The sequence below is a fragment of the Leucoraja erinacea genome, chromosome 22 (assembly GCF_028641065.1).
Source record: "Leucoraja erinacea ecotype New England chromosome 22, Leri_hhj_1, whole genome shotgun sequence".
NCBI classification, from domain to species: Eukaryota; Metazoa; Chordata; class Chondrichthyes; order Rajiformes; family Rajidae; genus Leucoraja; species Leucoraja erinaceus.
In genome coordinates, this window is record NC_073398.1 from 15285738 (window position 1) to 15300034 (window position 14297).

The 14297-nt window shown below is 41.2% G+C and overlaps 1 protein-coding gene across 3 annotated transcripts in view; it reads left to right on the plus strand.

Moving 5' to 3' along the window:
- LOC129707735 (cAMP-dependent protein kinase type II-beta regulatory subunit-like) overlaps nucleotides 1–14297 on the plus strand; it is a 154960-nt gene that overhangs the window by 76126 nt on the left and 64537 nt on the right. The window contains exon 1 of one of the 3 annotated variants that reach the window (XM_055652981.1): nucleotides 8924–9499. The exons of 1 other annotated variant lie outside the window; for it this stretch is intronic. In XM_055652981.1, coding sequence (XP_055508956.1) covers nucleotides 9268–9499 — 232 coding nt within the window. In that variant the 5' untranslated portion in view covers nucleotides 8924–9267. Of the gene's footprint in view, nucleotides 1–8923; nucleotides 9500–14297 lie in introns of those variants that run through there. One more of the 3 variants, XM_055652980.1, reaches the window with a different exon arrangement.

Consider the following 14297-nt stretch of genomic DNA (forward strand, 5'->3'; position numbering starts at 1 on the left):
TTTCAGGATATTGAAAAATTTTCTGTGAGTAAAATTTGGTCGGCTTGGGTCTTTTTCACTCATAGTGCAGTGGAGTGGGGTTGCTATTTACTTACAGGCCGTCGAGGGCAGCCGTAGGCAATCTCCTTCTCTGACCGAGCATTTTGATTGGCTCATTGGAGTTTTCTAGGTAGGTCTACCGGTAGGTAAAATGCCCGCTAAACTTTATTATACTTCTTAAAAGTGTCTCCCCTCCTTCTCCCCTCCTTCTCCTCCCCCTTCTCTCCCCCTTCTCTCGCCCAGAGAATGATGAATCCATCAAAGACCATCAAAATTTTCCTTCCATTTGGTCCATCTTCACGATGTGTTGCATCAGGAAAGTTAGAAGTATCATCAAGAATGCCTGTTACTAGGGCCATTCACTTTAGCTCTTTTCTACTTTCTCGTTGAAGATTCAGGACCATGAAAGGTCAGATGTCCAGCCATAAAAACAGCTGCTTCCGACTGCTGTAAGACTCATGAATCAATCACCTCTTTCACACCCCTGACCTGGAGGTGCTGCCAAATTAACTCTACCTCATTCAATTATTCTGATATTATACATTAATATTCTTTGCAGTACTCAAACGTTGCAGTACATTCTCCTGTTTTAGCCTCATCTTTATAATATGTTATATTTATTATGTATACTGTTTACTCTGTGAACTACGTGAATAAGGAATTTCATTGAACCCTGGTGTATATGACAACAATCTAATCTAATGCGCCATATTACTATGCTAAAGAGAACTTTGTTACTGCTGGGGAACGTAACATTTGCTTGCAGGCGTGTGTACGTGTGCATGTGTGTGTGTGTGTGTGTGTGTGTTGTGTGTGAGCATGTGTGTGCATAGTCATACAAGCGCTAAAGCATGGGTGAGCCTGTGGTCAGAGTTACTGCATAAAGGTATGCATTAGCATGTGAAATATTGTTCATATGTATATGATTGCAGTGCACTGCAATGAGTGGACTGTGATACTAGTGGAAAGTTCATGGGATATACATTTGATTTTGCCTTCTCTAATCTTCATCAAGCATGTGGTTTTGTTGAACCTTTAGCAGTATAACACCTAAATCCTTGGTGCTGAACAATCTATCAGCTCTTCTGCTGCCTCTTCCCTATCGCTGTGCAAGATTGACCAGTAGGGTTTCCTGGATATAATGGTAATTCTGCTTTACACTTCCTTGGCCAGTGCCTTCATTGCAGCTGTGAAAAATTATGGAGCCACATTCTCCAGTGGTATAATGACCCCCCGTGCCAGATTGCCTGCTAGATTTGTCTTGGACGGAGTGTGGCATAGATTTTCCAGAATGATACTTGCAACATTGCAGGTGAGATTACACAAATGACTTAAGGGATACCATTCCCTTACGCTATTTGATTACTTTCCATACCAGTCCATGAATTATGAATGATCCATGTACATGAAACCCTGAGACTCCGCTATCTCTGTTCCACCACCTAAAAATACTTTCTTCTCTCCCAATAAATTCTTCAATATTGGACCTGCTACCTGCTTGGATATTTTCACAAATGAATGTCCTCGGATACGTTGCTTTGCTTTTCTCAAGGATTTTTCTGGAAACTACTATATCACAATTAAATTAATCACTATATCGCAATTAAATTGTACAGCATTTAACTGTCAAATACAGAAACATCCAAGCTGTCATCATTTTTTTAATGTCTGGATGTTGTGCTGAAAGTTTATGAAACATAACCAAGATCACACTTCAAGGACTGCATCTAATTCTGTTAGCTACATTCTATCTAGATGCAGAGAAACAGAAATAGGAGTAAGATAGGCCACTTGGCTCTACGGGGCTGCACGACTCTTTGACACGAGCATCACTGAGCGTCTACTTCAACGCCCATTTCCTGCCTTCACCCATTAGACCTTTGCATTAACTTTACCTTCATTGCCTTTTGTGGTGGAGAATTTTACAGGTACTCTACCCCTGGGCGATGAATTGTGAATGGGGAAGGCTCCTCATCTTGAAGCTGTGACCACTGGTTCTGGCTCTCCAGCTGCTGAGAACATCTTCCCTGTATATAGTTTTTATTGTCCTGTTGAGAGCTTTATAGGTTTCCATGCTTTTATAAAATCCACTGAAGGTCGGCCAAATATTGCCAAACTCTCCTCAAAAGTCAATCCTGCAATCCCAGAAGTAAGCATAATAAATATTTGTTGTGTCGGCCCATGGCAAGAACATCCTTCCTTAGATAAGGGTACCAAAAATTTACTCTTAAAGTAGTCTCTCTCAAAGACCTCATACAACAAAGCATACGTCTGCACTCAAATCCTGCGATGAAGGTCAACATACCATTCGCTTTCTTTTGTGTTTCCATTCCTCAATGCTTGCTTTGAAGAACTGGTGTACAAGACATTCAGTCTTGTTGTGCCTTCCTCTTACCCAGTTTATCTCTATTATGCAGATCCTAAAGTGCATGTCAAAAAATATGGTTCCAGGAATGGGTGATCTCAGCCGCAAGACTGGAGAATTCAAAGATGTTCTCCTTGGAGCAGAGAATGTTGAGGCGGGCAGGTTAAAACATGATGGCAGGGTAAATTGGAAGAGGCTGTCCCATTGTACAAGGAACCGGAGAAACCAGATGGTGCAGTGTGAAAGGTGCAAGGTGAAAAACACTCAGAGAGCAGTTATAATGTGGGACGTTGCCTGCCGGAGTCATGGGAAATTAAACTTTTGAGAGGTTATTGGATGAGCACTTGAGGAAAAATAATTTGCAGAGCTGGGAGGGCAGTGGGTGCATGAAGAGGTGAATTAGTTGGAGAGAATTGCATGACCTCAGTGGGTTGAAAGGCTGTAGTTCTCTGCCCAGATTTCTTGCAGGAGTCCAGAACCACCCGTGCCATGACTCTTATGATCCACTTTTCTGGAAAATAACCACAGCTGAAAAACACACTGTAGAATTAGGAAGAAAAATGCATGCTACCTTGTCAGGATACAATCTTGTTCTGTCCATTGAAATGTCACAGTATATTTTTAACTGAGGAATGAAACAAGCATGTAAGAGATGCAAAAATCTTTAATCCAACCCATAGGAAGACCATATGTTTTTATACAATATCTTTCACACCATCTCCTGCAAAAGAAGCACAATGCAATTATATATCTGAACATCGATGGGAATATATCTTCGTATTGAATTTGCTTCATGGTCTCTTAGGATCTGTGTCTGACTACTTTGGAGATTTTGCTTATTGGACCTTGCACATACCAACGCTTGGCTCAATATAAACTAAGTAACGTGGAAAGATAATTTTATTTTCCAAATCATTAGTACACAGGCAAATCCTATTACCCTAGACAGGAAAGTTTGAAAAGACACTAGATGCACTGCCTGGGATATTTCCTGAGATATGCCTCAAAGTAAATGAAAAAACACAAATAAAAAATAACATGACACAAAATAATTCTGATTAAAACACGTGGATGTGGATAACCTGCATTGATCACCATGCCAGCCATGTTTCCGGTCTTATGGCAGTCAACATTTTGAAATGATCAACATTATATTCCAGAGATTTAGTTCCAAATTAATTGTTTCCCAGCCACCACAGTGGGACTTAAACTCAGGTGATGTTTCACAAGTGTGTCCATTAATCCAGTAGTTTAAACACAATATCACCTAACCACTTCCTCCCCTGACCGACCCAATAACCCATAATGAAAATTGGCTGTCCACGTGCCAATGGAATGGGATGGCCGTTTTTCCCTATAAATTTCCAGAATCAGGCACCTGATCGACAAAAATTGGGTCATGAACCAATAAAAAGCCGAATAACCTCAGGGCAATATTTACCTTCGGAGTGACCAGGCATTCCCCGGTGCAGGATTTCATAGCCAGCATTAGGTAGCCATCAACACTGACTAATTTGGAGCAGCACAGTGGTGCAGCAGTAGTTACTGCATTACAGCACCAGTCCTGGGTTTGATCCTGACTATCGGTGCTGTCTGTATGGAGCTTGGTACATTCTCCCTGCGACTGTGTGGGTTTTCTCTGGGTGCTCTGGTTTCCTCCCACACTCCAAAGGCGTAGGGGTGTATATGTTTATTGGCCTCTATAAATTGTAAATTGTCCCTAGTGCATAGGATAATGCTAGTGTGCGGGTGATCGCTGGTTGGCGTGGACTCGGTGGGCCAGAGGGCCTGTTTCCACGCTGTGTCTCTAAAGTCTAAAGACTAGCTGCTGACTTTCAAGTAAACTTAAAGACTTACCCTGCAAAGACCCAATCAGAAACTACTGGGAGAAAAAGACTCCTGCAGATATCTGGGCAGAGAACTACAGCATGGCAGGATCCAATTGACTGTCAAATGCAACCTTTTAATGACTGATGTCACCACTGCTGGAGGAGGAGGACAGAAGCATCAGTAAATTGACAAACAAAAATCAAAGTACTGGAAGGGGGGGCAACCTGAAATGCCATCTGTCCATTTCCCTCCATGAATGCAACATGATCGGCTGAGTTTCCCCATCACTTTGCCTTTCTGTTTAAGATTCCAGCATCTGCAGCATCCTTGTGACTCCATCAAAACATTGTTTCTTATTTTTTAAATACAATAGGTACCGGTAACTTTAATTCAAGGGTACTAGACCAGTGCTAACTGCTGCTGCAAAGACCCTAAAGAATTACAATTCTTCTTGATCAACAATTCACCAACAATCCAGGATAACGAGACGCTTAACATTTTGACTTGAAGACAGTATGTTTCACTAAGTTCAATTTAGTTGATTCAAATCACCCAGTAACACAACTAATCTGTACAGGAACTGCATTCAAATCTTTTAGTGGAGTCAAATTAGAGCACATCATCTAGAATCTGGAGCAAAACATAAACTGCTAGAAGAACTCAGTTAGAACAAGAGTTTGAAGAAATCACTGAGCTCTTCCAGCAGTTATGTTATAGGCAGTGCACAAGTTTGATACTTTAGTCAGGCTGCGAACACCAATTCAAAAAATAAAGTTCCAATCCCATTGTGGTGGCTGAGGAGTTAAATTCAAATAATTAGATAAATATGGAATTCTGTTTTTTAAAGCTAGTCTTTGTAATTGTAACCGCAAAACTACTTGACTTTCATAAAAGCCCATCTGATTCACTTGTGCTTCAGGGAAGAAAAACGGCCAACCTTACCAGGTGTCTCCTTCTTAAGGAGTTGCTCAAGATCAAGGATTATTTGTTTCTTCTCTGGATTTGTTCGTTTTGAATTGTGGATGAGGCTAATGTGGGAACTGCAGATTTCTCCACTGGTTAGAAAGGAGGTGCGTACCAAGGCAGACGGGTGAATAATTTGTGAGGTGGATCACTCCAACTGTTTGTTATGTATGGCTTCTGTGTGCAACTGATGTATGGAGTCTAGTTTCTCAATACCATCTTGACAACTTCTTCTCTACTTCGAGCAATTATGGACTAAGGATTCCCAGGAATTATTTAGGATGTTGCAACCTTTCAGGGAGGCTTTCAGCACCTCATTTCCAATATTTGAATATCTTCCTTAGTTCACCTGCAATTATTTTACCATTGCACAGCTTGGAATAGATTGTCTTTCTTGGGAGTTGGGCATATGCACACTGTGACCCGTTGAACAGAGCAAACTGAATGTAATTGGAACCCAATGCTGGGAATGTTGTGCCAAGAGTTGTATGTGTTTAATTGTCATATGTACCAATATTGTAACAACAAAATATTTATTCACAGCAGCATAACAGACTTATAAACGCTATACGCATCGATAATATATGATAAAGGAACATTCAATAAATTCATAACTAACATTGGTGCAAAAAAACCCCAAATACCAGAGACAGTCCATTGAAGTCCATAGTTGAGGTTAGTGTTGTGTGGTATTCAAGAGCCTGATGGTTGTTGGGAAAAAACTTTTCTTGAATGTGATGGTCATGATTTTCAGACTCTTATACCTTCTTCCCGATGCTAGGATTGAAATGAAGGCATGGCCAGGATGATGTGGGTCTTTGATGATATTGGCTGCCTTTTTGAGGCAATGCCTCTAAGACATCCCTTCGATGGTGGGGAAGTCAGTACTTATGAAGGACTGGGGAGTATCTATCTCACTGTAATCTCCTTCATTTCTGGGCGTTAGAGTTTCCAAACCAAGCCATGATGCAACCAGTTAAGATGCTCTCTACCATACACCTTTAAATGTTCAAAGGTCAAGAAGTTAATTGATGTACTAAATCTCCTCAATCTTCTAATGAAGTAGAATTATTGATGGGCACTTTTTATGAATGAAGTAGAATTATTGATGGGCACTCTTTATGATGTGGTGCCTTGGTGAATTTAATGATAGTGTTGTACCCATGTCTGGGCTACACACTCATATAGAGTAATTAGAGAAGGGGCTCAAAACACAGCTCTGAAGTGCTCCTTTATTGATGGTTATTGAGGGGGAATTGGTATTGCCAATTGGTACTAGATGAGCAGAGACCTAATTCCCTGAATTTAATAACAGGTTTGGAGGGGATGATGGTGTTGAATGCCAAGCTGTAGTCAATGAACAGCAGCCCGACATATGTATCCTTATTGTCCAAGTGGTCCAGAGCACAGTGGAGAGCCAGAGACATTGCATCCCCCATTAATCAAATGTGGGCTCAAGTCTTTGTTAAAATGTTGAGAGTTGAGAGAGTCATGACCAACTTCTCAAATCAGTTCATCACCACAGAGTTAGTGTCATCGGTTGGTAGTCACGTCATCCAACTCTTCTTGGGCACTGGTATTATTGACACTAGTTATTGACATTGTCAGTGAACATTGACAGAGGTTCACTTATCCTTCTGATAAATTTGTAGGGTTTTGTGAAGACAGCTTTGATGGTATTTATCCAGTGGCCTGAGGTGTCTACTGCTTGTAATCCTGGTCTCAGAGCATATGAGGGAACGGGAACTTTGTGCCAGGACTAAAGTTTTGATTCTCAAACAATCTTTTACTCAATTGAACAGAGGCTGTGCTGGCAGACTGGAGATAATGATGATTTTCATCATTGATGTCAACGTGTGGAAAGTGGTTCACATTTGCTAACATTTGTCTCACCATGAACAGTCTCCCATCATTTAAGATTAGTTGCACTTCCAAAGTTGGTTGGAGACTAGATGTAACATTGCGGTGAGAAAGATTGAGAAAAGAGTCATAAGTTCATAAGTAATAGAATTAGGCCAGTCAGTCCATCGAGTCTACTCCACCATTCAATCATGTCTGATATCTGCCTCCTAATCCAATTTTCCTGCCTTCTCCCCATAACACCCGTTGTAATCAAGAATTTGTCTATCTCTGCCTAAAATATATTCATTGACTTGGCCTCCCTCCACAGCCCTCTGTGGCAATGAGTTCCACAGATTAACTACCCTCCGACTAAAGAAGCCAGGGCAATAACGTAGGCTCGTTTAACCCTGATCTTCGCAGAGATTGTTGTTTTTTTCTGTACACTCATTAGTTCCTGATCTGGGTTTTATATGATTCCAGACCATCAATGCAAATGATTATTAACTTCTCAGTTTAGGTATGTTACAAAACTTACCTCCAGCGGCGCTGCAGATCTGCCACTGGCCGTGTGCGCGACTTTGGCGCCTTAGAAGGAGGAGGAGGGAGGAGGGAGGAGGGAGGAGGGAGGGAGGGTTAAAATGCGTTTTTTTCTCCTACCTGTCCTGGATATGTTTTCTCGGAGTGCAAGCTTTTGCTGAAGAATTGTTCCGATGGCCGTTCTGTTAATTTTTTTTTTTTTTTTAAATCGCCTGACAATTTCAGCACTGGAGTAATTTAAAAATCAGCTTCTAAAGCCATCAACGCCGACAACGGGGATGGATTTCACGTATGGGACAGGTAAAGGAAAGCCATATATTTTACATATAAACTTGCTTCTTAGGTGCCTTTAATACACATTTTACGTTGCGAAACGGTGATTTAGGACCCATACGAACCGGCAGTATTTTTCCTGTCAATATGGGGTTTAAATTCACCGCAACCGCAACGTTCCAAACGATCGCGTTCCTCAAAAACCCACTCGCAAGTGGTGAATCTCTGGAACTCTCTGCCACAGAGGGTAGTTGAGGCCAGTTCATTGGCTATATTTAAGAGGGAGTTAGATGTGGCTCTTTTGGCTAAGGGGATCAGAGGATATGGAGAGAAGGCAGGTACGGGATACTAAGTTGGATGATCAGCCATGATCATATTGAATGGCGGTGCAGGCTCGAAGGGCCGAATGGCCTACTCCTGCACCTAATTTCTATGTTTCTATGAATGTTATTTGGACACTTAGGCTATTTAAAAATGTTAATCTTTTCTAGTAATTGAATTTTGTAATTAGCTACAATTGGGTAACCAACTAATTATATGCTTTAATTTCAGGTCATCCAAGTAAAATTGTTTCATATTTGTTTCAGAATGCTTCAATCTATAATAACTGAACATTTCTTTCAGTTCTCGTAATTTTTAATAAAGTTATGGGCTTTTGACTGTCCTTGATCACAGCTTTTGTGTTCAGTCAATGGAAAAGCAATAGGGAACAAGATGCTAATTTCCGAATATGAAAATGGCCATAACATTTTTAATACTGAAGATATGAAAGTGAATTGGGTGTCAAATTAATCTTATTTTTTATGCTTTATCTGATGGGATAAATTGCAGACTTGATTTTTTTAATCTCAAAATGTTGTAACATTGCTACTCATTTCAACCTCAATTTTAGTCACATCCACATTCTGTGAAAGGTTGTTTTTTTAACGCACCCTTTGCGGTCATCTGCTGTTCTCTGCCATTCTGAGACTTCTCCATCTTTGGGACTGTAATTTATGACTGTCATCATTTATAGGAAGTGTGAACGCTTGTCTCCCATGTCCTGCCGCAGCGCTGGCCCTTTAAGCGGTGCTGGATGTCTCCGCCCTCCCGGTCATTTATCTTCTACAGACGTAAGCGGCCGGCCCTGGCGGTTCCCATGGTTTCTGGCATCACGTGTAGCTGGCACTCGGTGAGCAGGGAGGTTCTTGTCAAAGATGCTGCGAATTACTCTGTGCTATTGACAGCGGGCGAGGAAGAGAGGGGGGAAGTACCATGACACTTCAACTGAGCAGGGCGGCATTCGCCAGGATCGGCCAGAGTTTGCATGTGTCCCAGTGATCGGGGAGTGCATTTGCATCGCAATAAGTTGCCCGTCGCCTCCCTGCAGCCATCCTCATTCCGTGGTCATTTCTGCGGCGCATCATCACACTTCAGGAATGAGCGTGAAGATCCCCGCTGGGCTGACGGATTTGCTGCAGAGCTTCACCGTGGAGGTACTGCGGAAGCAGCCGGACGACCTGGTCGGCTTCGCCGTGCAGTATTTCAGACAACTACAGGCGAGCCCCCCTGACGGCAGCGGCGCCGGGAGAGCCCCCCGGACGGTCAACTTCGCCGATGAGCCCATGCAAACCGACTCCGAGGACGAAGAAGACGACGAAGAGTTCGAAGGTAAACTTTTTATTTTTTTTCCAATAAAAATTAAAATATTTAATTCACTTCAAATTACTGCCGTTTATTGCATTATATTTAGTTTAGGATGTGTGTCTACTTGAGAAGGCGATGGGCCATCATGTGATCAATGGGAAGCTATGGAGAAAGGAATCAAAATCAAGGGCCATCCAGCACGTTGACTGGGTCGGACGAGGAGGGTGGGAGAGGCATGTTTGGAGTGCTGGGTGGTCTCTGTTCAATCAATGACATATCATTAACTTCATGTGCAATCAGTGCTCCAATGCAGCACACTACAATTCTGCTAACAAGAAAAATGATGGTAAGTTTTTATTAATGTTGGAATAAAAACACATTCCTAACGTCAGTGGGAATGGCAGGCGAAAGTTTGGATTGCTACTTTTTTTCTTCCTTGGGTTAGTTGAGGATATAATTGGGAAAATGCATGATTCATCAGTGAGGGGCTGGTGACGGGAGTCAGGAATTTGGCTTGTTGGGTGACTTTTATTCCCAGAGGACCATTGAGAGTTTAGAGAAGGAGCAGTTTCATTAAGTTGGAAATGATGAAAGGAGGAAGGCTGATTGGCAATTGATTGAATTGTTACAACTATGCTCCTGGAATACTTTGCTCCTGGAAATACTTTGGCTAACCTGGACCATATGTGGGACGGTTAACGACTTGTAATGCTACGTGGTGTAATCTGTATCTCCACCACGAAGACCATCTTCCCGTTCCCTGAACCCTTTGTCATTCACTCCACTCCAAGTCCTGGGATAGGCTGATTCTGTCATCTCCAGTTTATTGTTGGTTCTTCACCACTGGTGTAAATGGAATCTTGGACAAAGCTTAATCTTGTTGTATGAAAATGCTGGAAACATTCAGCAGGTCAGGCAGCATCTGCAGAGAGGGAAACAGTTAACGTTTCAGGACAGTGATCCCTGCTGACCTCCTGGCAAAATATTGCTCTAAATTTTTGTTTCATTTCACGGCATTTGTACACCTGTACACAAAGTCAGGAAGTTTATGTTCCGATCCATCCACCTCAGTTACACACTGATTGGCAGTATTGCAAACATCTTTCTCTTTTGGATACTTCTATTCTTAAATTCTTAACGTCTTGTCGACTTAACATCTGGTTGTTTGATGCTTGGATGTATTAGTCTCTCAAATAACTTGTAGTTATTATAAACTGTGCTGCTTTTTTCCCCCAAATGTTTCATCTGACCACACCTTTGACTTTACTTGTGTCTTTGTCATTTGCTCAGTGGGAATACAAAGTACTCCTAACCTGGTTCAAATCAGGATTATGTTGCTTCTTGGTGCTTTTGGTTGTAGCAAGGAACTGTGCTACTCGGGTTTCTGTTAAGTTATCACTGTGCCTTATCATGTGTCACCACCACTGGTGCCTGAGTCGGGTTCCTACAAAAGTTGCATCTGTGCCAGAAGGAGACAGCCCTGCAATGCCATACGTCAATTTGAAACTTCCATATATCTAGGGACAATTATATTTCCTTGGTCGCATATAATTATCAACTGACAGTGTCCTACAAACCCTTCCTTGGTTGTCTACTCTACTGACTTCTTCTATCACATTGAATTTGTATCCTCATGGAACAAATTGTTCTTCATCATTACATTTCCCAACTGCTGGGACTTTTAGTTGATGCATCAACACATGTGCTCAGTCCTATAGCAGACGATATTGATAGAAACTCGTACCTAAAACATTTTATCTTTGTCTTAATTCAGTTAGTGATTGTTCCTGCATTGCCTGAAACTACTTTGCATAACTTCTGAATCCAAATACTGGTGTGTCATAAGTTATTGCAGAGAGTATTTTTTTCTTCTAAAGACATTTTATTTCAGATGTGCTTTCTGAAATTTTTGTACATCCCATTCTGCAAACACTCACTTTCTTAATTGTATGACCATGACCTCTATTTGAGAAGCCTGATGGCCCTGGTTACCTGGTACATACAGTATGCAACTTCCCTCATGTTATTTCACTTCTCTCAGCCTCTTTCAACTTCTCAGTCCTTGGTGAACTTCCTCAGGATCATTGTACTGGCCTGATCCTGCTACTACTGCGAGCAGTGTTATGCCATTACTTGCCCGACTGATTGAAACCTTGTACTTGTTCTCGACTGGGAGGAGTTAAAAGCAAAACCAGTAATCTTGGAGATGTGTGACTGGATTGCGTGGTGATTAAACAGATGTTCCTCCCTTTCCTAATCTAATTGCAACATCTTTGGCTTCTGGGTGTAGCAAATGTTGGTCTGTTTCCCAATAACATTGGGCCATCGTGCACCTCATTTCTACCAATGTTTGCAACACTTCTGCAGATTACTCTTCTTCAGTTGAACTTGCTTGAAGTGACTCTTGTGGCCATTTTGCTCCATTAATGAATGACCTGCTACATTATCTGTACTCAGTATAAAACCTCAATCATTTGTTTTAATGAGTTATGAACGATGCAATTTGTCATCATGTTGCCATCCGTTTAACATGCTCTGCGATTGTTAACTTTAATGGTATGGATCGCACCTCTCAGGATGTATTTGCGAGGCATGTTTCCTTGCCTTCAAGTAAATTAGACTTTTTTTGTACTATAATTATAACAGTGGGCTGCTTCAAATGGGGAGATGGAGGTCGTGTGGCTTTTGTTGACATCAGTAGCAAGGCCTTTTGCAACTGTGTGACTTGTGGTTTTCCTGCCTCTCAAGTTCCTGTGGTTAGTTGGTTTTCTCCAAAATAGCAATTAAAGCCTAAGTAACGATCCTTTTGGAGAGATTATGGCTATTGCCTTCATTACTGCCCATGTGACTTTCCCTGTCAACTTGTAGTATCTCAGTGTAGACACAAGAAACTGCAGATGCTGGAATTTTGAGCAAAACACAAAGTGCTGGAGGAACTAAACAAGTCAGGCAGCATCTGCAAGGGGCAAACAGATGATGTTGCAGGTTGGGACCTTTCTTCAGACCTGAACTTTGTGTTTTGCTCAAGTATCTCGGTGTAATTTGCTGCTTTCTTTGACTTCTGAACTTGAGTACACGCATGTTAGTATTTGGCTTGTATTCTCATGCCACCACAAAACTTTTAAAATGTTGACCTTGCTAAGTTGCTGAAGCTGAGGATGTAATCCTCAATACCTTCACTGGAATGGATCACAAGTATCAGACTTGTATTCTGAAATATTTTGTATGGTGTTGTGTTTGAATCAACAGTCTCATCAGATGGAAGTCTATTACATTCTATGATGCCAGAAAGTTTGTCAAGTAAGTGTTGTGGAGCCTTCCACTCTTAATAAAATAGCTTTTCCTGCTTGCAGACTCGCACATCATGGTCTCCAGCATTGTTTCATGTTACCACCTCAGTGTTGTTAACCCTTCAACAACCTGTTCTAGGCTCCTCTTGGGCCTTATCATATTTTTCAAGCTTACCAATGAATTATATTTGTGATTTTTCTGCTATCCTGCCGTTCCTCATTTTGTGCAAGTGATCTTATTTTGGTTTCGGGGGGGGGGGGGGTTCTTTGGTTTCTATGCATTTTAGCATATTTGCTCACAAACTCAGTTTTACTTCCTACTGCCTAGGATTTCCATGCATCCTATCTCCGTCATCAGCGTGGTGTACAGTATTACAGTTTCTACTGAACTGATCTCTAGAGCAGAGTATCATTTCCACTCATTTATTCGCTTAGAAATAGAACTTTGAATCAATATAACCTTCTGTTTGTAGGGGGTCACTCATCAATTGAGCTGCAAGCAAGGTGCAAACGATGTCGTAGCTACGAGCATGTGAAACACTTTATAAGGGAGTAGCAACTCGCCAACTTTGGCTAATACCTTTCCCAGCAGCTATTAGCCAAACATGTATCATCCTTCATTCTCATATGCAGTTATTTCTGTCTCAATATATGTACTTACAGTTATTGTGACGTCTGCGTTGTAATGTGCAACAAACCACATCCTAAGCGAGATGTGTAAGGTAGTACGTAACCTCCTTAAACATTGCAATCAAGCTTCTCATTTTTAAATGTGGTTTAACATGATACCCAACTGATACTGATTATTATTATTGTCATGTGTACCGAGATACAGTGAAATGCTCTGTTTGTGTGTTAGCCATCAAATCAAATAATACTTTATACGAGTACAATCTAGCCATACGCAAGTACAAAAGCTGGTGGAACTCGGAAAATACAAGTGCAGAATATAATATCCCTTTGATGCATTACAGCCGCAGAGAAGATGCAAATAAAGAAAAGCACAAAGTGTGCAATGAGGTAGTTGGGAAGATTGGGGGAAAAAATTGTTAAAATTAAGGTTTGATGATCAAAAGCTTCAATTCAAAAAAAAAAGTGAATTTTAAAGATTAAAGTGAAAATGTAGAGACATAATGATTGTTACCATTTCATCTTTTCGTGGAACATTGGTCTATTGGATGCATTTAGGCTATTTTACAGTTCTTTTTAGGTGTAGCCAGGTGTGGGATCCTGATTAAGAATGTCGGGACAGATGTTCTTAGGTTCTGTATGGACAGATCGGTCATTACTACATGTTACACCTATGTCTTTCCAAATGGTCTTTTCTCATCCGATGTATTGATCAGCCAAACCAATGTATACTGATTTTGGTTATAGTATTTTTAAAGCTGATTTAATTATTTAATAGTGCCTTTAGTGTCTTTTGGTGACGTGCCTCAACGATTACTGAGCAGTGGCACTAATATCTGTGATGATGAAGTGCATTGACAGGTTCGTTACGATGCATATCAACTCCTGCCTTAGTAAGGGCC